The sequence below is a fragment of the Orbicella franksi genome, chromosome 7 (assembly GCF_964199315.1).
Source record: "Orbicella franksi chromosome 7, jaOrbFran1.1, whole genome shotgun sequence".
Lineage (NCBI taxonomy): Eukaryota > Metazoa > Cnidaria > Anthozoa > Scleractinia > Merulinidae > Orbicella > Orbicella franksi.
The window spans coordinates 10,217,039-10,243,938 of NC_138151.1; the positions used below are offsets into that span (position 1 = coordinate 10,217,039).

Consider the following 26,900-nt stretch of genomic DNA (forward strand, 5'->3'; position numbering starts at 1 on the left):
ACCCAGACATCGGATATTCGCTTATGCTAATGCTTATGTTTTGCGCCCAATCAGGGGCCAGCATTTGCAGAGCCGTTCCTTCCTAGAGGGTCTTCCCGCCTTACTTATAAACTTTCGTGACTTCAATTTTTGCCGGGCTGACTTCGTCCTGCCTCAACGTACTGCCCCTGGGTCTCCGAGAATGCCGTGGGTGACCTCACAATAGCTTGGCGAATCAGACTGCATCATTTGCATCGATATAGTTATAACAGAATGCCGACGACAACCGGCATTCTAACGGTTCCTAGTGTGACAGTATTGTTGACTAATCATGAAAAATGTTATACCGCAAAATCTAAAACCGGCCGCGCCAAATATAACAAGAACATCAATGCAACTTCCGGTCTCGCTCAAGATCATATAAAATCCCGATTCGGTGTGTGACTGTTAATTTTCAGACAGCCATAAACGCCAGAGAAGTTTCATTGCCTTGAGCTTTGCAGATAGGAAGGTGGTCTCTATCTAAGACACATTTCAACAATCTAACCTTTTGATTGGCTATATGTTGCGTGATGTGTCACGTTGTTATCGTGGCAATTGCTGGTTTTCAGTGTCACGCAATTCAAAATATATCAAAATAAAAATCAAAACCGGTCAAAAGATAAAGTCCAGAATCTGGGAAATGAAAGAAGGTAAATATGCGAAGACTCTCGCCAAACTTCTGGTCACAGCAATTTCTCTTATGTGAGATACGCGGAGAAATTTTTTTACCCAAATTTATAGAGATTTGTATGGAGACGCCATGCTGGTGCCCATCCGTATGAGCACCAACATGGCGGCCGGAAACCAACAGAAACATCTGTCACTGAGTTTTGCTACAAAAGCGTGAATTTATCCCTCGAAGAACTCTAAAACATTAAAATATTACTTTTTCTAAGACATGAACTGTTCAGATAGCCAAGTTCCCCGAAATAAGTCACTTTTTTAACCATCATGACAGCTCTCTAGGCCGTCATGTAAATGCCGCGTCACGCAAAAGCTTAGAAATTCAAGCGTATCACAAAACCAAGAACCCATTCGGAGCGAAAATTTGTATGAATATTAGTTTTCAGCTGCTCTTATACATCATTAAAGTAAAATCGCAGGAAGATCAATAGTTTTGCAGTTCGAATTTTAGTGACGTCATGTGAAAACCAGCCATAGTTCAGCCAATGACGCGCCACAGCGTTTCAAATGCCATATTTGTGAAAAGATGGTTGTATGACCTACTAGAAAAGTCTTCAACTTAACTGCAGTTTACAACGAGAGACATCTCGGCCGTGAAGCCTTTCGAATTCGTGGTTCTGAGTGATACTGTGATTCATTTAGCTTAGATTCTACTCGCTTAAAGTATCTTTAATGAATATGTCGGAAAAAGCAATCGACGATGTCGACGATATCGACGATATCATGGACATGGTTCAAACAATGAAGTCCCTTGGTGTGGACGAGATGAAGCAGCGAGTGAAAAAGACGCTTAAACTGCCAGAGAAGAAATCCAGCTGGACAGCAAAGGAGGTGAGATTTTGTCGATCAGGCTGAACGCGTACGGTCGAATTAAAGCTCGACACGGTTAATTTTGGTCTGGAGTGGGAACTCGATATCTGAAGCAAGTCATGCGGCCTAAAACCTGACATTAACCGATCTTTTGTGCCAATATCGGTGTCTTTTATAGCAAGACGCTCTTTCAGAATTCATGACTGGCAAAATTTCAAATGTGAATGCAAGTGAGAAATGATTAACTGAAGGAGCAGCTCTTAGCTTGTTGGAACGGTTGCTGTTCCTCGAAATCAGCCGTTTAAATTGAGAGGTGTCAGAGCATTAGACATCTGAGTCTGAGTCCCCAGCTATAAACTATTCTCCTAGTTAGTTTTTGACAATCGAATACTTCTGTCTTTTTGACAACTGATATGATTATCAATAAACATAGAGAACGTACACGAAGAACGTTCACGAAGAAACGACGAAATCGAGGTTACGAAATTAAGTGTTACTACCCCGTATCGAACGCTTAGATGCACAGAAACCGATTTTAAAGCAAGGAATGAGTGTAAAGGGAGATATATGTGCTCAATCGTCGTTGTAGAATGAAATTTAGAGTCTTCTTTCCTTCAAATTCCATTGGAAAAGATTCGATCAGGACATGCTAGAGTCTTTGTTTTCTTAGAAAAGCTTCCATTATTTCCTTGAATAGTAATGAATATAATTGTCTCGAGTGACCCCTCAGTGTCACATCGAATCAACCGTGGAATTTTTAATGAAAAGTACATTAGAGAGTGGCAGAAAGCGACAAAAGCAGCAAAAATGTCGCCAAACAAAAGAATTAAAAGGTTTAAGATTCGCACGTGCGTTGTACATATTGCTGCACTAGCCGTCCAGGTGAGATCGCCACATACTTCCCAATTTTGAAGGAGCTACGTCACAGTTTGCGCATCTTGAAAAATCTAGCCTTAGTTTACTTGTTTGCAATCCGTGCCAAAATACCGTGACTGAGCTTGGTTCTGCTTGGAAGGGCTCACAGCCTTTTATACACGTACACATTCAGTTGAATATACGCACTGAAGAAATCGTGGTTGGCTGCATGTAGTTTCCTGTGCACGCTGAGGTTAAGCCCGGGGTGGGGGTACTCCCTTATATGGGCTATATAGGCATGTGCGGCCCCAAAGGGTATGGTTTTTCAGCCAGTTTGGTCACAAATAGGGTATCGATTTTAGCTGATTTTAGCCATTTTGGTCATAAATAGAGTATGGTTTTTGCACTCTAGCCTAGATATGGGTATGTTTTAAGAAGAAGCCACTTTTTCGTCGTTATAGAAAAGAAAATCAACAAAAGCCCTTCGCAAATTATGTTTACAGTAATTTAACATTGGCCTGAACTAGGGAACTAATTGTAACGCAGGTCTGAAACAGGGTTTTGATTTAAGGATCAGGTCATAAATAGGGCTTCAAATTTATGGTCACGTCATAAATAGTGTAGGGATTATTGCCGTGGGCCGTGGGTTAAGACTACTAGGTAAAGATAATTCATGTACATAATTTTAAGTGGAGTGTCTCTCGTGATGTAATGTTAAAGAGTTTACTGTAAACACAATTTTTCTTTAATTTTGCCATTAGGCGAGCGTGGAAAGGAAAACCATCCGATGTGAACTAGCTTCAACTGCCGGAAGGAATATTTCGCATCTACCTGTTAATTCTGACCTATTCAGTTCAGCCGGTTTTCAGAATATAAATGACTTAAAAGAGACTGCGAATTCTATTCGCTGGCTCGCTGTCATACAGATGCCGGTACGATTTACTTTTGAGATAGATACAATCTCTTCCTTTAGACCAGGCTTAATCATAACCGTCCCGTATAACTGTGACATTTTGCTTCATTTTGACGGCTGGTTGCTCTAGATACTTATAACATCGATTTTAAGCCATCTTCTCTAAAGAATTCTCTCTTGCCAGAAACAAAATTGTAAACCTTTCTCTCGTACATGTTCGTACGCAGATATCGGTTTTTCGCTGTCATTCACGGGATTTGCAAGCAATCATATGGCCAGGAATTCCGCGATACCCGGGACACGGAATATTTTTGACACCTCGAATTCGCACTCGAAGAATAATGGGCTTTTTGAGTATTAATATCTCATCAGTCATTTAAAACAGATATATTTCCTAACGATTGGAAAAATGCTAGAGTCTCCCCTCTCTACAAAAATTCGGGCAAGCGCAATGACCCATCCAACTATCGTCCCATTTCAGTAATTCCCGTGGTAGCAAAAGTTTTTGAGCGGATAATCCATGATGAACTGTATGTCGGTCTTACGAGGAATAATCTTCTTTCCAAACATCACTGTCCGGTTTCCGTGCAGTTCACTTGACGGTTACGGCTCTACTCGAGACAACCGATAGCTGGGCTCTTAATATAGACCGTGGATTGATCAATGCCGTTGTATTCTTAGATTTAAATTTAAAGAAGGCAATCGACCATGAAATTCTCTTATTCAAGTTTCGTTCGAACGGAATTCGTGGACTAGCTTTGCGTTTGTTTCGCTCCTATTTAGAAGACCGAACACAAACCTGCCAAATCGATCGTTCTAAATCGACGCCAAAGTTCCCTAAATGCGGTGTGCCTCAAGGCACGATTCTAGGCCCGCTTTTATTCTTACTCTATATATTAATGTTTTACCACAGTGCCTTAATTTTTCCCATCCTCGAATGTATGTTGACGATACCAGCATTACTTACGCAGGCAAAGATTTAAACGAAATTAACGATTGTCTCAACAAAGATTTCAAATCTTTTAATACCTGGTTGTCTTCTAATAAGGTCGCATTGAACCTGACTAAGACCGAATTCTTAATATTAACCTCAAGGCAAAGGCGAATTTACTTGTCAGACAACCCGTTTCTTACCACTAATAATTTCCTCATTGAGCAAATGTCTTCAACAAAATCTCTCGGTGTATACATCGATGAAAACTTAAACTGGAGTACCCATATTGAAAGTGTTTGTAAGAGAATTTCTTCAGCTTTAAACTTAATTAAGCCCATTATAAATTTCGTACCGTTCTACACTCTTTTGAACATCTTCAATGGTTTGGTAAAGCCCCAGTTTGACTACTGCAGCTTAGTAAGGGGATGCTGCAATACAAGTCTCGCCGAAACACTCCAGAAGCTGCAAAACCGTGCGGTTCGTATATTGTTGTCCGCTGCAGTTATGATTCTAGTGCTACAGACCTGTTCCGTAGAATTAATTGGAAAAACTTAAGGAGTTACCGAGGCTTTTTACAAAAGCCATCATGATGTTAAAAACTTTAAATGGAGAGACACCTGATTATTTATCAAATAAATTCATCTTTCGTAATGATACAACTAGTTATATATTAATACATAATGAAATGAGGCTGGGTTTTCCTTAACCTCGCGCCAATTATGTTGGTAAAAGTTTCTCTTATATATAGCGGTGCCGCGATGTGGAATAGCCTTCCAAGTGATATTAGATTATCTAAAACATTAGGTGAATTTAAGACGAAGCTAAGTAACTTCAGTTTTGAGTGAATTAAAGAAACGGCGTCCTTGAAAAGCAGTACTTTTGTTTTCATTTATTTCTATTGAAATAGGCAGTTAGCTCAGTTTGCTTAAATTAGGCTTTTATTCTTTGTAATTACTTGTATGATGATTACTGTTTAGTTTTTACATTTGTAAATATTTTTACTTGTATACAACTGAGTGGAATTTACCGTGGATAAATGAAATGATCTATCTATCTATGTTAACTCCCATCCACCCACCTCCACATCCCCCGGGATGAAAGGAAGGGGTGGGGGGGGGGGGGGTGAGTACTCCTATATGAAAAGGTCGGCGATGCTCGTCGTCTCGCTTAGTGCGTTGACGACAAAACATTACCATTTTCAGCCGTCAAAGTATCTTTTAGGGTGCACTCAAAGAAGAAATAATAAAAGAAACGCTCTTATTTCCGTTTATAGGCTCGATTTCTGCCAATCTCTCGAGCCTGGTCTACTAGTGCGGGCTCCTTTCCTCAACAGCGGCTGGTAATCGAGCCTTTTCCGTTTTATATCTTTTAGGGGACAAATAAAGTCCGATCCGCGCCCAGAATTCAAATTTTTCGTCGAGCATCCCCGATTCCCTATTGGAACAATTTGCCGAACTATGTTACACAATGTGAGACCGTTGCTCGATAATGTTTTAGCGATATAGCGGAATTTAAAGGATGTACTTGTAACTCCTGCCTGTAAGTCTCGTTTAAGGATTAGTATTTAAAGTTTTTACCAGCTTTTCAATACCAAATTTTTGGAATTAGTACTTAGATCCTATTTATTTGTTGCCGAACATTTTTAACATGAGCCTCTGGCTCGGAAGATTGCGCAAACACTTCCCACGTCTTCGACAGGAAATAAATTATTACTATTACTTTTACTATTACTATTACTATTACTATTTCCGTTACCGTTACCGTTACCGTTACCGTTACCGTTGCCGTTGCCGTTGCCGTTGCTGTTGCTGTTGCTGTTGCTGTTGTTGTTGTTGTTGCTATTGCTATTACTATTGCTATTGCTATTGCTATTGCTATTGCTGTTGCTGTTGCTATTACTATTGCTATTGCTATTGCTATTGGTATTACTATTACTATTGCTATTGCTATTGCTGTTGCTATTGCTATTCCTATTGCTATCGCTATCTCGATCGCTATCGCTGTCGCTGTCGCTGTCTCTAGTGGTATTGCTATTGCTACTGTATTGGTATTACCATTTCTCATGGGAGTCACCCCAGGGGTATTAAGACTATTAACTCTTACTTTGTCTTTCTATGATCAGCCCTTCTCTGTGTTAACTGACGCCAAACAAGAAGATGAGAGAAAAAGAGAAACCTTGTACGAGTTCTACGAGGAGACGGAGGCTTGTTTGAACAGCATGGATGAGAAGATTCTCCTTCTTTTGGAGCAGAACATAAGAAACCACAGAGATAAAATCGCTTGGCACAAAAGGAAATTAAAACAGCAGGAATACATTGTACTTGTTGCAGGTGAGTTATAATGGATCTACAATTTTTGAGATTAATAACGATGACATATTCATCAAAACATGACGAGACCATTCAAGGTCCGAGCTCTCCTAAAAGAGGAGTTGGTTTCAACTCTGAAGAAAACCTTCATCAATAGAAGTTGACTGGTTTTATTATCTCGCCCATTGCAAACAGGTTGTTCCTTTCGACTGTAGAAGGGAAAAAAATGTTCGTCATAATGGCCGGTTGGCAACTACAGCGAGCGACAAAAGTGTTGAGACACGTCTCAGTAAAATTCGATTTTCGAGCGTCTTGGAAGCATTCTTCCCCCCCTCCCCGTTCTCCTTCCACCTGCACAGAAAACTAAGACTGCACAGACCACAGTGCCTAAACAGCATTGAATTGGGGGGCCGGGGGTATCAGAGAATTAACGCTACATGTAAATGAAATAGAATGATAGGTTAAATAATAAAAAGCGTCATTTTCTAAAAGTGTCTCAATTGCAATTACATCATCGCATAACTGCGATGATCAATTATGTCTTCAGTGTCTCAATTACTTTTGTCGCCCGTTGTATATTCTAATGTAATTTATGGTAGTCAGCTGTTACCGTCAAAAATACCTTCATTAATTTAATAGGAGCTGACCATTTTCTTATCTCACCATTAGGCAATAAGATTGGCTGTTCTAAATGAAAGGGAACTGAAATGTTTCTCATAACCATCTAAGAACAAACACCTGAGGCTATACATGATCCTCGCATTTGATGATCTTCTTCTTCCGCCTTATTTCTCAAATCGTCATTTGCGAAAACATTGCAATGCCACAAAAATGTCTATTAGATGTGATTGTGTACTAAATGACACTATTCTACCAGGTGAGACAAGTTCTGGAAAAAGTACCCTGCTGAACCTGATTCTTGGAGAACATCTTCTTCCATACTCCGTTCTCAGCACAACGTCTACCATCTGTGAGCTAAAATACGGGACCACGCCCTCACTGGTAGCGTACTTCAAAGACAAAGATCCACAGACAGGGCTCTCCATGAGGACTGTGCAGCTTGGTCAGTCTAGGGAAGCTTGTCTTGAGGAGATCTCATCCTTTGTACACGTGAAGACCGATCGAGAGAAGGGATCTGATTACAAGAAGATTGAGCTCTTTTGCCCTCACAGCCTACTTAAGGTTGGTTAAGAGTCAAGATATCAAAAAGGCAATGTTTGTAATCTTGAACCAGTTGTCCTCCTGCTGAAAACGCTAATGACACCCTTGAGTACTAGGTGACATCAGGAGCCATTATGGCTCCTGCTGACATATCAACTTACAGCTGTCCGGTTCCCTGGAGCATGATGACAACTGATGTGTTGAAGTTTGATAGCAGTGCCGCTGCAACCTAAAAACAAATATTGGCATGACAACAGTTTACAGTGCCAGTTACATGCGAAAAAACAAGCAATTCAAGCAATTCAAATTCTTGTAGGTGCAATAACTAAAGATGCACGCAATCTGTGATCTAAGAAAAATTAAGTCCATGGCTCTGTTCCATAACTTATGTAATGTACCAAACTAGATTTTTAGCTAACTACACTGAGCACAAAGTTTTTAATCTGGCAAACAGATGAAGTTCGTTTTGAAATTCGTTGATTTTCATGACTGACAGTGTAATTTATTCGAAAATTTCTGTATTCGTTAAGGCAAGAATAATTTAGCGACATTGAGCATAGCTATAAAATGATATTTTACCTCAAATATCTCACATCATGTCCTTTTCAGCAAGGCATCGTTATAGTGGACAGTCCTGGTGTTGGTGAGGCTGACATCATGGACGACATTGTTAAAGAGTACCTTCCAGAGGCGTTTGCCTTCATTTACGTAATCAACAGTGTAAACGCTGGTGGAATACAGCGAGACAGGGTAAGATCTAGAGAACTCTGACATCGAAAACCAATACTTGATGAAATAAAAGCGAATTTTTTTGTCTTCCTAGTTTGATAGAAAACGTTAACTATGTATACAATGGAGAAATTTTGGTACACCTCGTTTGCAACACTTACCTTAAGGCAAGGTTGTGGTCTTAATTATGCAGAAAATCTCCACCTACAGGTTTGTAAAATATACCTGCAAGTATTGAATACGCGATAAGCTTAATTCACCGTTTTTTCAGTAGACTTAACGAGTAATTTGTAGGCCACCTGATCTGACGTTTTTACTTTTTTAAGCATATTTGTCATTGTTTTCTCTAAGAGCTTATCAAGAGGGATTACAATATTGCAATTTTTACCTCATTTATTGAGGCTCACACACACACACACACACACACACACACACACACACACACACACACACGCACACAAACAACACACAAAAGTTGCGCTGAAAACAAGGAGTTACTTTAGCTTTAAAGTATGAAGAGATACAGAATTTCGGACATCAAGGTCCAGAGAATTCCAGCCAGATTGCGGATGGAAAAATTAAAAAGACTTTTGAACATGGAAATTGGGCGAAGTTTTACCTTGCTATAAGACAAAAATGTGTACGCTGACTAGATAGTTCGGGAAATAATTCATTTAACTAACGCGGGCAAGATTCTCAGCTATTTTGTAAAATTTGGTTAGCTTGGTTATGTAGTTCTCTCCTGCTACTCAGAAGCTCCCAACCAAGTTCCTCGTGTAAGCTTGCAGAGCTACAATCCCTGCCAATAAAATTTGGGACACGAAGCAAGTTCTTCCCTCCCCCACTTACAATGTTGATAATCAGGTGATTTTTTTCCCTTTTTGTTGAAAAAAACACGACATTTTCCAACATTAATTGATTTAGGGAGGGGGGGGGGGGGGATGGGGGATACCAGATCCAGCTAAAGTCTCCGGCCAACTATTTTTGTCCAGGATTGTGGCTAGACCCTTAATGGCTCATGTTACCACCCTTGCGGCGTATTTCCTTTTGTTAAACCGTGGCAAAGTTCTGATTGACCACCGAGATGACTTGTAATAATAATTTTTAAGGTGAAATGCAACGAAATTTTGACAATTTTTCTTTTGTCGAGGGAAGAACTTGTTTCTTTTGTCCTCTTCCTTAACACGGGATGCACTGAAACCAACCTGACACTTCATCCCAGCACTGAAGTTACGACTGCAAAAAACCTTTATAAAAAAAGTCAGTTATACCAACATGAAGCAGGATCAACTCTTAAAAATAAAATCTGTGTGATCTGTGGCGCCCAAGACACGAAAATCCGACGATTTCCGAGAGCTTCACGAAAACGAACCAGAAATGGCCGCGCTTGGAGTGGAGACGAAATTATAGGTATTTGTCACGTCATATTTGGCGAGCTCATATTCGCAACCAGGAGCCATAATCGGGGACGGAGACCGTAAGCGCGTGCCATTTCTAGTATTGGGGCTGTCCCCATGATGTGGGACAATAATTCTATTTTTAGAACAAATTGCGTTATCGCCTGTAGCACACGCACGTACATGCTGCGAGGATTTTTGCGGATGTCGCGCGGGGGAAATGGCGTCCGAAATTCCCGAAATTTTTCATGTTTTTGGCCCACAACTCAACGCGTTTACGTCTGTTGGAATTTTGCTTAATTATTTTCGTCGTAAGCTGCTCCAGTTTGAGTGAAGTGAGACAGTGTCGAATTTAGGTATGTTCCGTTGTAAGCTTATATATGATGTTATATCGCTGACCAAGTTGTGTTCCGACGGATGCTTCTTTCACATGAGCTGTACATTACTCCACTTTAAATTTCACATATGTTGAAGATTAACAGCGTTTCCATTACACAGTAAAAAACTAGCTGGATATATTTAGATATAGCAGAGCTTCAGGACTTCATAGTTTCCTAGCTCCTCTTGCCACACGCTTGTCAGTCTATCGCGGCCGAAAACTAAAACAAAATAATTGCTAGTTTGAGTTTCGCTTGAATTGTAAGCAACGCTTGATGTTTCATCAAGGCCCAATAACTTTACGTCCGTAGATACTGCTCAGTTTTATTCGTGTAAAAATCCAGTAAATTCTCTGTTGTCGATGAATGAGAGCGTCCGCCGATGCGTGTCTTGTACAGTCAGTAAACATGACAAATTGTACTTCCGCCGCACTTTCGTGTGAAAGCGTACATCGAACTCAAACAATGACTCGGTAGTCTTTAAATATGTTTAAGATTGATAAATGTTTGAGAACATATTAAAAGCTAAGCTGAAAATATGTGAATAAAACAGAAATAATCAGCAAAGTTACGATGACGCTTTCTTTAATCAACTTGGAATAACGATTTCGATTTTGTTGATCGAGTTATCAAAACTCCTTGTCTATTTTCATTTTCGCAGTGTAAAACTTCACTATACTTATGTTGAAGAAACACAAATCATGTTAGTAGCCTTTTCTGCGTTCGTGAAATTTGTTGGAGCATCTCAGCACAAAAGATAACGAAAGAAATCTTTGTCAAGATTTGTTGACAATTGAAAACACCGACTCGGACTTGAAAGTGTACGAGCTGCACTATGCAAATGAGCTAATTGTACGCGTCACACTTTCCTTTCAAAAACGTTTGCAAACTCACCAAACAAGCAGAAATAATAGGAAACCATCAAAACAGGTTTTGGTTATGATTAATCATTGTCTGAGAAACTCACAAATTAACTCGATACCAGAGTGGAGAGTTTTCTTGGTATATTTTTAAAGTCAGAACAAACGCAAAAACATACGCGTAAGCTTACAACTAGCGTGAGCAGATCTTATTATTCATTCCCAGCGCGAGATTGAAGTCTTGTTTTCAACCCTGAAAAACCCACCTTTTCCGTTAGCTCAGAGCATAAAACTACATATGAGCACCCTGGTTCGTATTCCCTGCCTTATTCCCTGCCATCGCTGTGAAAAATACGCAAGAGAATCTCTCAACTCTCACCATTTGATCACACAACGTGACAACATCCACGCGAGAGCCCCCGACATGTGCTGGATCCGCGCGGATATATGACGTCAGGATGGCGCAATTTGTTCTAAAAATAGAAAAATTGTCCCATATTATAGGTGCGCGCGAATACCAACACTTACGGTCTCCGTCCCCGATTATGGCTCCTGTCGCAACCAAATAATTTCCTTGAAATTACTGAGTTTGTTTCAAGGATTTCCTGGCGTTTATTGACTTGCCGATGTATTAAATAGATCAAGATCCTGATGTCTTATTTGGAAATGTCCAAATACGGCCGTGTAAGTTCGAACCATATGCATGGGAATCAGGCAACGATTCAGTCGATATAAACTTGAGTGGATCAGACTCGTCGAATGAACAAGATGGCATCACGATATCAACAACGAAAGAATCGACCACATGGATTGGTGAGCCTTTTTGCATATGTTGAAAACTGTTGTTCAAAGATTAGTAATAAATTAATGAATAAAGTTCATCTTAGAGTCTTTGCCTTGTTTTATTTTGCAAAAGATGATGTTTACAATTTTCTCTCTATCAGTAAGAAAAGTTGATCAGCTCACCTGATATAAGCCCTTACTGATAGTTGTTTTGGGCGAACGTTTAACGTTTAAGCTCATCTTGTTTTGTCGTTTTACATGACATGTAGTTGCTTTTTTGTCGTTAGAATGCTATGGGTTGCAGGGTTTTCACAGGTCAGAAAAGTTTTAGGGAAAATTAGTTCATCAAGGTTTGGTACAATCTTGTTCCCAGAGTCTTCGTTCCCCTTGCCGAAAGGTCGAAAAACGAGAGCTCTGGGTGCAACCATTTTAGGCATGCGCCATAGATGCAGACTGCGCAGTGAAACCGGATGGGCAGAATCACCAGAATTCGGTTATTTCAAAATGGTTGCTCCCAGAGCTCTCGTTTTCCGACCGCTGGTCAAGGGGAACGAAGACGCTGGGAACGAGATTGGGTTAGGTAATTTTGAGGGAAAATCAAATAAAATTAAAATATAACATTACTGAAATCTCGAATATTATTTTCTTTACAAAGAAGTAGATTTGTTGAAAATGTATCAGTCGTAAATGGATGGAATTCAAAAGTATGGCTGTTAGGGAGGTAAAAGGTAAAGTCTGCATACGAGTCGAGTGGCTCATCAGGCTGGAGCTTATCCCGGTTTCGGTAGCATAAAGCGGCCAGGAGTATTTCTACTCCCCCCTGGATGGGATGCTAGTCCATCGCAGGCTTACCCCCCCCCCCAGCATTAAATTCGCCAGTACCCATTCATACACCTGGGTGGAGAGAGGCACTGTTAGAGTAGAGTGCCCGCAAACACAGCACAATGTCCCCGGACAGGGCTCGAACCCGGACCGTTCGCTCCTGAGTCGGGCGCACTAACCATGAGGCTACTGCACCTCCCACAATGACCAGTACTGTAGGATTGTATATTTAAATTGCTTTTATTCATCCTTTGTGATACTATTTCCTGCATTTATAAGCGCTTACCTGCCCATTTAAAATGTGTCCGTGTATTTTGATAAATTACTAACTTACTTGCTCACTGAAGCATTATATATGTAGCTTCCTATGGCTATTCACACCACATCAGCTAAACATCAATTAAACTTTATTATTTATAAATTAAATTATATACAGTACATGTACTGAATGTAAAGATCCTGGTTTTGGTTTCCAAGTAAGCACTCTGGCCTCAATTAGAAACATGAGAGATGTTCAAAACAAAAAATATTCTGACAGAACAGATATGAGTTAAGCCATTGGCACCTGAAGGGATAATTATGGCACACCCACCTCAACATGTTTTATAAAAGAACATACAAATCCAGACAGATAAGTTATTTCTTCATTTTGAACTAGACATGCTCAAAGAGAAATAAATAACTCTTTTAGGATTTAAAAAGAGGTTAGTGACCTTGATAAATTTATTGCAAACTCCCAGTGGAGGAAATCTCATGTGAAAGCCCTGTGGATGGTTGTTGTCTCTTTTTGCATAGTAAAAAGATGAGAATTGTGGTATTATCATTTGTCTCATGGTGAGGTCACTACAGTTATGGATCACAACACAACAACTGCTCAGTGCTAGTCTTCATCAAGAAGTACCATTTATATCATGCAAGGGGACTTGTGATTGTTGTATTCAATCCATCTTTCCAGCAAAAAGTTTATTTATCAGCACGATGATGAACAATGAAAATTCACACAACATTATAGCATTACAGGGCAATTTTATTTTTTTTTTAATCCTCTTCGTTCCTAAGTGGAACATAGGTCCTCAACTAGCGCGCGCCACCTAACCCTATTTTGTGCAGTGCCTTTTGCCTCATTCCACGTAACATGCTTCGCCGCCAACTCTGCCATTCTCGTGCGTCTCCAGCTGTTTTGGGGTCTCCCTCTCTTTCGCTTCCCCTGTGGGTTCCACTCTAGTGCCCTCTTGACTACGTGTCCATCTGGTTTCCTCAGTGTGTGGCCGATCCAGCCCCAAGCTCTCTGTCTTATCTCTTCCTCTATCGGTCGTTGCCCTGTTTGACTCCAAAGGTCCTTGTTGCTGATTTTTCTAGGCCACCAAATCCGCAAGATGTTCCTCAGGCTCTTATTGATAAACACTTGCAACTTCTGCTCCAATCCCTTGGTCAGCCTCCAAGTTTCAGAACCATACAAGAGCACCGCCTTCACATTTGTCCCAAAGACTCTCAGCTTGGTCTTGGTTGTTAGTGCCGTGGATCGCCATATTGGTCTCAGCATCGCAAATGCCTGTCTTGCCTTTCCAATTCGTGCCTGAATGTCCTCGTCAGTGCCTCCCTTCTTGCTTACAATGCTCCCAAGGTATGTGAACTCATCCACTTCCTCAACCCGCTTCCCAGCTACCGACACAACATCACCACGTTTGGTACCAATACGCATCAGCTTTGTCTTGGTGGCATTGATCTTCAGGCCTACCTTCGCACTTTGTACCTCCAAGGCTCGTGTCTTATCCCTCATATCCTGTATTCTGTGCGACAGTAGGGCCAGATCATCGGCAAAGTCAAGATCTTCTAATGATGTCGTAAAGGTCCACTGAATACCTCTTTTCCTGTCAAAGGCTGTCCTCGTCACCCAATCCAGGGCGACCAGAAACAGCAAGGGAGATAGCAGGCAGCCTTGTCTTACCCCGGTCCTCATATCCAATGGTTGAGTCTTCTGTCCATTGTGTACCACCTGTGCGGAGAAACCCTTATAGAGAACTCTGATGATGGTGACTATCTTGTCAGGCAACCCGTAGTGCCGCAACAACCTCCACAAAACATCTCTACTGATACTATCGAAGGCCTTCTCAAAATCGATAAAGTTGATGTACAAGGAGGACTGCCACTCGATACTCTGTTCTATAATAATCCGCAGTGTTGCTATTTGATCCGTGCAGCTTCGACCTGCTCGAAAGCCCGCCTGTTCCTCTCTCAGCTTTTCGTCCAACGCAATCTTGATGCGCTCCAGGGCAATAGCCAGGAAAAAATATGACCGAGGCAATGTCCACAGTAAAATTCTCTTCCTAGATACTTAGCAAAAAGAAACAACAGAAACGAAAAAAATGGCTGAGGCAAGAGGCTCGGTTTGCCGCACAGTAGTTACGGCCTTGAATAAGGGTATTTCGGGTGAAATGCCTTGTCTTCTTCACTCAAAAGTATCACTAAGGGTTGCAAGTGAGAGGTAAGAGAATATAGTCGTACTATGTTCTTGATTTCGGCCTGTCAGCTATTCACCTCTGAGCTGCCGAAGAAAAACAAAATGGCCTCCCGCTTCGCTTTGTAGGTATATTGTCACAAATAAAGTTACTCTTTGCGCATGCAGATTGGCTAGCTCGGAGGTGATTAGCCAAGTACTATTCACCTCCGAGCAGCCGAAGAAAAACAAAATGGCTTTCCGTTTCAAATAAATAAAGTTACTCCTAAACAAATAAAGTTACTCTTTGGTGCGCTAGTTATTCAGCTTGTGTAGTATATACCAAAACAATTGTTCACCTCAGTGTCGGTGAAAGTGGTGGATATTTACCTCCACTTCGCTGAATAATTGTTAAATACAGCGACTTTACCCCGGGCTATACCTCGCTTTCTGCTCTTCACAATATGGCTGCGGCTGCCGAACAATTGCATTCCGTGTTGGTAGAGCGTTTGTTTCTTGGATGTTCGTCGTCAACGCTTGGCTTTACGGCATATGGTAAAGCTCCGAAGGTTTTTGGGCTTGGACTCGAGACCCTGCTTAGCGATTACGAAAGATACCGCTTCGAAGTTTCTGCTGAAATGTTTGCTGGTAGCACGGAGATGAGATGAAACTAGATGAAACAGTTCCCTACATCCCTACAAATGATTGCTACAATTAACGCTGCACAAAACACTCACATTTGGCCTAATACTTTGTTGTTCTCAACGGGAGCTCACCAATTATGACGTCACAAAATCTAGTTCTGACAATTGTCCGAAGTTTCCTCGAACCGTTCCGTTTGTAAAGCGAAGAAAAATAGCTATTTTCAAGGTCGAATATCTCGGCGACTTTTTGACTAAATCAGGTAAAACTTTGTATTATGATTATTTGGATTAGTATCTTTTATTTTAACTTATAATCAAACAACGCCCAATTTCGTTGCATTTGACCTTTAAGTTTAGTGGCAGCTGAAAAACGTTTTTGAGGGTAGATTCATCTGAACGACAATCAAGTTTTTTTAAGTGCTCATAACCTTTTCTTGTACCTCCCTACTGGAATACAAATCGCTCGAAAGACTTTGGCGATAAAAATTTGAGTGGAACAGAGGACGCCTTAGTTTTTGGTAATGTTCAGCCGATACCGATAAGATACCACGCTACAAAAATCAGCATTTCAGCTGACCCAGGCCTAATTTCCAGAAACCCAGTGGTGTTTCTCCAGCCAGAACCCTGTTCCTCGATGAGGAAAAAAGTTCAGTAGTTCACACTAATAATTCGGAGGAGGTCTTGCAAGGCATATTTGCAGTCGAAAAATAATATTTCCTTAAATGTCTTTTGATTGTTTTTAGCTGGAAAAACTGATCGAACACGCCAGAAGGGTATCTCTTGACCAGCAGAGGGAAATGTCGTTAACTCAAGCCCTGTTCGTGTGCAATAAGTGGGATCAAGTGCCACCGGGAGAGGCCGATGAGGTTAAGGATTACATCATCAAAAGACTCACACATTGCTGGCCCAGTCTGGACCCACATTCCCAGATCATCTACATGTCGTCAACCAATGCCAGCGAGGCGCAAGGTTTTGGAATAATCACCACGGAATTTGCAGGCCTGATGAATGGCATCAAGTCCATGGTTTTGAAAAGCATCGAAGCAAGGCTACAAACTAAATGGAGGTAATTAAGGCAAACTGCTATTAAACTTTTAGATTATGAGCTCGAGATTTCTATCGCGTGATAGTTGACGAGGGCGCAGCCCGAGTCGACTATCACGCGATAGAAATCGAGAGCGAATAATCTAATTGTTTTAGTATAAATCTCCTAGTCGTTCAAAACTTAATCTACATCCTCTTCACAGACACTTCGAAAACGCCAAGAAGCGGCCTTCATTTTGTTAGCGAGGGCTCACTGCTACGCTACTTACTATCTATCACAGAATAGATAATGAGTAGCGTAGCCAATCAGAGAACAGTATTCGTGATAGAACGCTAGTAGATTTATACTAATATGTAATATCGCTATTATGTAACATTAGTAGACCTAAGCATGCGTCATCATCTAGTGATGCTAGCCTTTGCCTTGAGCAAAGTTAACTTCGCCGCTTCGCGAGAGAAATCATTTCCATTTGATATTGGTATGACGTAATTGTTTCCTGCTTTGGGAAGTTTGGAAACCAATGTGAAGAAGTCAGGGTTGCTCTCGGCTGCGCCTCGAGCAGCGCTTACGCTTTTCAACTACGTCCTGTGTGCATCATAACTCAATTCCTAATACAAGCCAAAGCATAAATCACTTGTTAATTTTGGAATAAACGAAAAGGAATACTACAAACTCAGTGCAGAAGCTTTGTTAGGTGAGCGCTGGATAATTTGTGTGCACATGTGGCTGCCACATTGACGTCACAAAACGTGCATGATATCTAGAGCGCTTTTTCCACACTCTAATCAAATCCAAATGGTGCTCGCTTGCTCAAAACAGTATGGGTTCATCAACTTAAAATGCACCTTCAGATTAGGCTACGATTAATTTTAACCCCCATCTTGTGTGGTCTTTGGGAGTTTTCTAATATGATGTAATCCGGAAACAGCCTGTAGCTGGATTACAGCAGCTATTGTCTTTGGATTGAAATCCGGAATGCGGGAGATGTATAAAGGTTGAATTCAGAATCCAGACTGCGTAATTCAGCTATCAAACCAATCGTAAATATAATTTCAGTTGTCTTCCATGGAAACCACAGTTTTGAGATTTTGACTAAGTTCTGAGTTCGGAATCCCAGTCATTGAAATCATGTCAATATGGAATCCAAGACCTTTTTCGGCCGGGAAGAAGAACAAGAAGAAGACATCATGTCTTCTATCAACATCCGACGCATTAAAATCACTTGAAAATTAAGGAACGGTAAATATAATATATATATTTAGCTAAGGCTTACGGCGAAGCACCTGGGCTGGGTTGTTCAAAGCCCGATTAAGCTAACCCACGATAAGCGAGAAGTTTGATTTGTTTTGTAACTTTGCGGTGATATTTTCTGTTTATATTGTTTGGCTTTCTGTTCTGAGTTTGAACAATCTCAAAATGCACAAACCATGAGTAGTGAAAAACATTTGTATACAAGAAAAATTTATACTGGGTTAGCATTAACCGGCTTCCGAACAACCCGGCCCTGATTACAGCAAGTTAACCTAACATGCGCTTGCGATCCAATTAAAAACCAGCAGTTGGTCAGCGGTCAAGTTAAAAAAACACATGACCTCGATGAGCTCTAAATTTGAGCCCGCAATATGGTCATGTGATACTGGTCAGCGGATACCTTGTTTTGACAGGTGTCAATTGACCATAACATGGATGTCCAATATCAAAGAGGGACGCTACAAACCAAGGCTGTATGTCTCTGTCAACCTATTAACTGGAGTATGACCGCCATCTTCCGCGACTCCTTCGCCGCCGCCGTCGCGCGTACGCGCCCACGAGCAGTACCGGTAGCCATGATAACCACGAGAAAATCCATTCATGGGTTTCCTTCTCTTTCCTCTATGAGTATGGGCTCTGGGCCACCGGAGCTCCGCCATAAAAATTGTATAAATACTGTGTAAAAACTGTGTAAAACCTGTGAACCGGGGTAGTTTGCACTAGCGCGAAATGAGTCGAAGTGAGTTAAAACGAGTGCGTTTTGCAAACCATAAGGAATAACTCACACGTTTACGTTTTTATTTCAGGTGGCTTGATTACCTCCTTTCTCGCATGGCTTACGCCACTAAGGCTATTCTTGACAATTCTCTCAAAGATCGCCAAAAAGTTATTGAGAGAATGAGGTGCATGGAACGCCTATTAACGATTGAAAAACAGCAGAGTTCCGTTAAGAAGGAGCTGCAGGACTACTTGGAGAACAAGACAGACTACGCTGTTAGAGCGCTGTCCAAACATCTGAAGTCTTCAGATGTGGTGGAAAAATTTACCTCATGGACGTCGGACGACGTTCTTAACACAGAAGAAAGTTTCGACGTCGCCAGAAATTTCATCCGAAAAGCTATTATGAAGCGGCTTCAGGATGTAATCGCAACCTGGGAAGAAGAGAACCATGTCTTTTCAGATGCTCGCACATTCCTAATCCAGTACTTCCAGGAAAGATTTAACATCCTCGAGGGAGAACTTCCAAATCTGGAGAGCTCCGTTGTAGCTAAGGATGCCGCTAGTCCTAGCAGTGATCCCTTTGTTCCAGACAACTTTAGCGTGGCTGAAAGAGTTCTCAGTGACTTCACAAGTCTCGAGTCATTCATGGCAAAAGCTTCAAAAGAGTACTTAACTGAAGCTGCCGAGGAGGAGGTGTCAAGCGTGGCTCACGCAAGTTGTAGCTCGTATCCCTGAGCTCATTGAGGCTGCCAAAATGCTCTGTTCACATCTAAGAAATGTGATCCGTTCACAGAAAGAAAAAGAAGACTTCTATAGACCCTTTTACCAGAGGAGTTTGCAGCTGAAGGATTACATGGCCATGTTCTTCATCAAGGAGGTACGAACCATGGACATCAGTTGCAACGATTTGAAATGGAAGGATGACGGAAGTTCACTGCTTGGAACAGGTGTCTTTGCTTCTGTCTATCGAGGGAAGTTAAAGCTACGCGAGGAAGAGCAACCCGTGGCTTTAAAAGTCTGGAAAGAGCCACTAAACTACTCCAACGCAAGTGCTTTCCTTGCTGAAACGGACGTATTGAGGTAAAGTTTTTGTGTCACTGCATTTCACGATACAAAGGTTTCATCGTTATATATATAGTACGCTGGACAAAACTGTTCTGGATCGACGTTTCCACAACAAAAAATTAAAACGAACAAAGAGACACAAATAATTTTTTGATTGCCTTAAACTTTACTAAATTCCGCAGATGAAAACTTATTTTTATTTGGATCACGCAAGAAAAGCTTGCGTTATGCCTTGTCCAAATTTGATCACAAAAGTATTCAAAATCGGGCGATTTCTGGGAAAGAAAATTCTTCTTTGGAGTGTTGTTTTGCTAAGAAGCACTTTACCTGCTGGAGGATTTTTTTGTCAAGATTTTGCCAAGAAAGCATGAGAAAGACTTACAAGTTATTTGGTCGCTAAAATACGATACTGTGTTCAGAAACTAATCTTCTTTGAAGTCTTCAAAGTGTTGTTGTCACTAAATCGGTTACCGCCTGTTTTGTAGATGGCTGCTTTAATTTAGCTCGCGTGCCTCGTACAAGCCACAATTACACAAGATACTGCTCTCTTAAAGCGTTCTCGGCCAAGAACTTCAGACAATCCTATTTGTGCTTTTAAGAAAGTTTCGGACCTGTTTCTGGGCTTATCTATGAGGAGCTTGCCATTTTCTCGCATTTTCTTGCTCAACAGCTTGAAATAACTTTGTTTGGTTTACCTTGTGACCCTTCTGTGGTAGCATCACAACTTGAATCTTTGATTCTCTAAACCGATGATGTATCACAGGTTTATAGTGCTGTTTAGATGGATTATTCCTCCTTCCTCATGACATTTCGTCGAATTCACGAGGAAAAATTCCACGAACACGCAATGATTTTCTTCTCACAGCAACACTGGTCTAACACTACGATGAGGATGTAAACCATAACTATTTTTTTTCGCAGAAATCGCGCATTTCTCCGTACATTTGTGATTCACTCCGCAAATTTAGATACACTGTAACGGAAGTTTTCCTAACGTGATCTATATGAAAACAAATTTCCAGGAGTGGAATTTAATAAGGTTTAAGACAAGCACAAAATTATTTGCATCGCTCTGCTTGTTTTGATTTGTTGTCTTAAAACGTAGATCCAGAGCAGTTTTGTCCAGCGTACTATAATAACTAACGAAATAACAGATTATGTTACATGCTAGGGACCCACTTTTTGGAGGGAGGGCTATATAAGTGGCCATGGGTCTCCTTAGGGAGGTGGGGGGCTAGTTAAGAGGCCATGGGCCTTGTGAGGGGGTGAGGGGCTACTTAAAGTGCCACTGAAACGAAATTTTCGTATGTGTGATTTTTGCTTAGTAATAAAGTTTCAACCTTACTTGGAAACACTGCGGACTTTTTTTTCGCATACGGTAAGCGAAAACTGCTTTTTCAGCCGTTCGAAGTTGGCTGGTTAAGCCCAAAATTGGCGGCCATCTTGGCGCGGCCGCCAAATGGTACAGAAATTTCCTGGTAGAGTTGCTGAATTCCCAAAAATCGAACCATTCAACCGAAAATTACGGAAATTCCAGGACGAAAATGAAATGGAACGGAAATTTCCAGGAAAATGTTTTCAAAAACCTGGGTGTACTTCAGAAGGTTGTCCTCTTTTTCGGAAATTATTTTGGCTACGATCACAGCGAGTTGGACATCGCACGCAAGGATGACGGGGACGCGTATTCGAAAATGAATTAATATTTTTTTCTTAAGTATCTTGCTACTAATTGTGTGTCGATAAATACTTGCTAGCTACAGCTAAATGCGCCAAAAAAGCTTTTAGTTTCAATAAAAAAAAATAGGCCCCCATGGTGTACTTGTTTGTTTTGCATAGGTTGGCTAAGAAATGTACGAAGATTTATAACGCGTGCAGAGCCATTGTGCCACTCATTAACCCTTTGTTTTGCGACGTTTTCGCTGTCGTCGTTGTTTGTATTTAAGGGTCCCTGTTGTTGTGGTCTAAAAGTCGAGATGTCGACGTATCAGTGTTTTGTTTGCTCCTATCTTTGCGATTTAAATCTCGAAGTCATTGAATAATTCCAAGCAAACAAAAGTGCTGGAGAGTCAGCCATTTTCAATTTTCCAGGGAATAATTGCGAATGGAACGGGCTTATTGTTTTCCACTCTGCTGCAGTCAACCGGAAAATTCTGTTCCATTCGCCCTAGGAATTTTCCTGAAAATCACAACGGAATTTTTGGTCGGATGGAAAGCGCGCCGCTCTAGGAAATGTTTCCTAATTGCTGCAAAAAGGAGGACATTTGCGAGAGGTATTTTCGAACTTGCAAACATTTTTAATGCTTTTAATGCAGTTTGGAAATTCAACAGTTAACCGATTTTCTGAAAACTTCCACAAGAAATTTCCGCAACATTCCTTCATGTTCTCTAAATTTCCGGAAGCGCCCCTCACTAGCTAATTGTAGCCGGTACGTTCTTGCGTGACTCAGTTGGTTTATATTTAACGTCGATCTCACGTTGCGAAATTATACAACCGGAAACACGCAACTGGGAAACACGTTCGTGGCACTAAAAGCTGCTTTAAGGTCCAATAATGCAGGTGTTAATCATAACTCAGCACACTGTGACATTTGCTGGCCGAGCATAGTTCTTCCTAACCTTCAAAACAAACAGACTTGTTTGGTGATAATTCGACTTTACACGTTACGGCTAGAGTGAAACCATTCGGGAGAAATCATTTAGGAGAAAGGTAGGTAAACATGTAACGAAGTAAACACAGACAATGCAATGTGATGTCAGTCGAGGATGCGCCAACTGTGATAAGGAAAACTGAATCAAATATCGACTATTTGCGAAACAGGAAAGTCAATTTCGAATAGATAGACAACGTTACATGCTTTGAAGTGAATGGTTGGCTTTAGTTAAGCGGCTTGTTCTTTATGATCTTCTATAAACCAGCTTTATCGAGCCAATGTTTATGTTGCAGTTGACCCCTCTTGTCTTCATAATCAATTCTTGTCTGTGTTGTGTTTCTATAAACTGTAGAACCCATGGTGTCTTTGTTAAAATCTTTTGAAGTTAGAAATTCCAAAACCAGGGCAAATCGAGAGCTTGAATATGGATATTTCCTGCGTGGGAGCGAAGAAACTTCAGCTTATTCTAGATAACTTTTGTTCTCGCTCGGTATTCACTGGCGCTCACACGCTGTTGATTTTGAAGCGTCAAATTTACTAACTATGGTCGCACATGTTAGTTTTCCAGTCTCGTTTTGTGCTTGCACGTAAGTCTACTATGTGATAAGTGATCTGTCTGCGTGTCAGCTAATGACGTTAGTCGGGTCGTCGTACACGAGCCAGGAGCCGAGTCGTCCCTTATTAAAGGGGCTCAGTCACGGTATTTTGAGTTATTTTGGCCACATACAAAATTACCTTTAAATGGTAGGAAACCTGAAAATAACAATTTAATAAGATAGAATAACACCAAAGAGATAATGATAAACCATAAAGGATCAAGGATGGGTAAGGATGGAGAAGATTAACACGGATTGAAAACGGCGAATTTGAAAAATTGAGGCTATACTTTTCAATATGCGCAAACCGTGACTGAGCTCCTTTAAAATAAGAATGGTCCTTTGCAAGGGCGGGTCTTAATTCATTCACTGCAAGACATCTTCTTGCTGCATCATGGTGAGGATTGGCCTGAGATATGTTTTCAATAGAATTCCCTCGTGGCGAATATTGGCTTAGTATCTTACATGGTTAGCCTCCCCCCCCCCCCCCCCCCGGGCGCAGGGACTCCCATATAAAAAGGACGTCGGAAATTTTGAAAAGAACAGTTGAAAGGTACCAAGATCCTGTTTTGGGGCTTGAATTTTTTTGTTACCCCTAATGCCGGGTATAATCAAGGGCATGGTGTAGAAAAGTCAAGAGTTTTTGAGACTTTTTCTAGTCTACAAGTGCACGTAGGTTATAAAAGAAGTGATATGATTACGTATGCAAAGATTAAAAATTTCGGACGTTTAATTTTCGAACACTTTTTATCTCATTTCGGACCAAATAAACACGAATTAGTCTGAAGTAACATCTGTGAAAATGATAGTTTTACTACACCCCCAAGGTTTTACAGGTACACTGACGAGACTTTACCAAAAATTTTATCAAGCTGTTACTTATCTCAATTACGAAGTGTCTCAACTAGAGCTCTCTACGTAAAGGAAACTAAGACCTTTGAAGTTACTTAAAAAAGTTTTATACTGTACTGTAAATACTTCGGAGGCTTAACGATTACGGACAGGTTTTTTTTGGACACTTTTTTGTCCGAGATTAAAATCGTCCGAAATGTTTTGCAAGCAATATAGGCTTTTTTTATTTAGGAAAACAAAATTTAAGCCGTAAAGCCTGGTGACCTCAGCGCTAAAGCTCTGTGGGGATATCTCACGAAACGTTTAGTCGATATATATGAATTACTGATCAAGCGTGAGGTCAAGATGGCTGGATAATGGCCAAGTTCGTTTTTGCGTGTTCATGGACCGAGATGGAGTCGAGGTCCATAAACACGTAAAAACAGAACGAGGCCAATATCCAGCAACTCCGACCGAACAACCTTGGTCAATAAAGGATTATTTTATTACATAGACTTTGATAACCTGCCTCGGCTTCCGAGAAATTAAAAGTTTTCTTGCGGGAGGCAGCGCGAAAATCTTGTCCGCTCGTGTAACCAATCACAGCGCGGGGTCCGTTTACGTAGCTAGCCATATAATAATCCCAATTAATGGTCACCTGATTAAACTGATGTATAAACTTGACCGCTACGTGTCTCTGGCGGTGATCAAAATAATCCGTCACGAGGTTTAATTGAGGTAACTGTTTGGTTTTTCCTGCTAGCGTGACTTTCCCCACAATTTTGTTTTCACATCCGAATGTCGATGAGTGGGTACAATGACCTGTACATGTATTTCCCACAGTTAGAGATTTCAAAAAGAGAATCTTTCGCGGACTAAGGTTATAATTTTACATAGTGGTTCGACATCATGTTTAACTTAAGTTAAAAAACGTAACATCCTTTAAAGCACGCACTAAAGGCTGTACTTCTATAACAAGTTACTAACCAAACACAGGACTAGCACGATCCTTAAGACGTAGTGATGACGCAAGCAAAGATCATTTACTTTTTGAGAATCGAAATAAACAAGTAATTTTCCTTTCTCTATCTCGCAGAGTTTTCGAACAAAAATAGAGAACAGTTTCTCCTTGTTGTCTTTTTTTCAACTCAAGTGAAATTTTGGGAGAACTTATTTTCCAGAATAGTTTTCTGCGAAACGAGGAACAGACGTTTTAATTCGTTGTGAACCGTTATTTTAATTATGTATTGTTATTTTTGACATCCATCACTGCATAAACGTTAAAGCTAATCTGCTCGACCCTTTACGTTAGTTTTAAGGGAAAGGCGGTTTTCTTTATGCTGCCTGCGGAAAAAGAGAAACGAAGAAATGACGAAGATGTCACAAGGTTGTGCTTTGGTCATAAAATTTCAAAATCTTATTATTTTTTTTTTTTTAAAGTTCGTGTGAAAATGGCCCCTGTTTTAGAAAACGTGTTCTATTCTGTGTTTCGTCAAAGGACGTTCACGTTTTCAGTGAAACGTGACCTAGACCATGCACCCTTAACCACCCTCAAATTAAACCAATTAAATCCTACGCTCTGATTCTCTTCCCACACGTGCAAGGTGGATCAATCTTGCCGTTCGGGTTGACTCGTTGTCTCCCGCAAGAAAAGTAGGTATCTTTACGCCAGATAGTAAATATGCTTTCGCATCCGGATGTCGATGAGTGGGTAAAATGGTCTGTATTTGCCACAGCTATAGATTTCAAAAATAGAATACTTCGCGGTCTAAGGTCGCAATTTTACTCCATGTTTCGAGACCATGTCAAACTTTATTTAGAAAACACCCTTTAATTTAAGGAAGCAGTAAAAGCTGTACTTCTATAACTCGTTACTGCAGACAAACAGAACTAGCACGATCTGTTGACGTAATGATGACGCGAGCAAAGATAACTTACTTTTTAACAATTGAAATAAACCTGTAATTCTCATTTTTTTTCATCTCGCAGAGTTTTTTAACAGAGACAGAAAACATTTTCTCCTTGTTTTGTTTTTCCGTGTTATAGAAACACTCACGTGAAAATTTTTGTTGATTATACTTTGTCAAGTAAGTTTAAACGTTCTGCAGATGAATACATTGTGGGCGACCAGTAAATAGACAGTCCTGGCATTCATTAATAACGTACTTTACTGACAGCTTGCTATGCGAGCAGGCAAAATGCGGCATGATTCGTGAACGGCCTTTATTTTTTCCCGTGAAATGTGAAATGGCCAGTTTTTTCTCCTGAATAGTAATCTTATTGGAAGCTGTGAACCGTGATTTTCAAAATAATTTTCTGCGAAATGAGAATTGAACGTTTTAGTTCATCGTGAACCGTTATTTTGATTATATCTCCTGTTATTTTCGACACCCATTCGTTGCATAACCGTGAAGGCTAATACGCAGGACCTTGCATTAGTCTGTAAGTGAAAAACGGTTTTCTTTATGCTGCCTGCGGAAATAAACGAAGAAACAATGAAGTTGTCACAAGGCTGTGCTTTGAACAAAATTTTTCAAAATCTCATTGGTTTTTAAGTTCGTGTGAAAAATAGCCCTCTTTTTGGAAAACATGTTTTATTTTCCGTGTTTCGTGAAAGGACGTTTCTGTTTCCGTGAAATGTAATTTAGACTTCCTTTACCATCCTCAAAATAAACTAAATCCTACGCTTTGATTCTCTTCCCTGGATCAATCTCGCCGCTCGGGTTTCCTCACTGTCTCCCGCAAGGAAAATTAGGCTCCTTTACGCCAAATAATAAATAACTTATAGAGGACACTTGGTCTATTAAGGCTTGTTCTCTCAGATTTTTTGTCTACGTGATTATGGAGGTTGACCTACACTAACGCTGATAATCAAGACACTGAAGAAAAGAATAACGAAAATTGCATCTGAAGAAAATCATGACTTGGCATTTTCTTTTCAAAAAAATGCTTTCAAAAATTTGATTTTTCTTGATATGAATCAGTCGGGTATGAACTTTGCTTCA

At 40.6% G+C, this 26,900-nt stretch overlaps 2 protein-coding genes across 2 annotated transcripts in view; both read left to right on the top strand.

The window, feature by feature from the left end:
* Positions 1-19,566, top strand: part of LOC145491649 (uncharacterized) — a 39,506-nt gene extending 19,940 nt beyond the window's left edge. Inside the window, exons 8-12 of the mRNA XM_081470860.1 lie at positions 6,340-6,547; positions 7,404-7,708; positions 8,297-8,437; positions 16,480-16,802; positions 18,839-19,566. Of these exons, the coding sequence (XP_081326986.1) occupies positions 6,340-6,547; positions 7,404-7,708; positions 8,297-8,437; positions 16,480-16,802; positions 18,839-19,487 (1,626 nt within the window). The 3' untranslated portion in view covers positions 19,488-19,566. The remainder of the gene's footprint in view (positions 1-6,339; positions 6,548-7,403; positions 7,709-8,296; positions 8,438-16,479; positions 16,803-18,838) is intronic.
* An 842-nt stretch (positions 19,567-20,408) lies between these two features.
* LOC145491650 (A disintegrin and metalloproteinase with thrombospondin motifs 6-like) overlaps positions 20,409-26,900 on the top strand; it is a 47,189-nt gene continuing 40,697 nt past the window's right edge. Inside the window, exon 1 of the mRNA XM_081470861.1 lies at positions 20,409-22,524. The gene's annotated coding sequence lies outside the window, so the exon portion shown is untranslated. The remainder of the gene's footprint in view (positions 22,525-26,900) is intronic.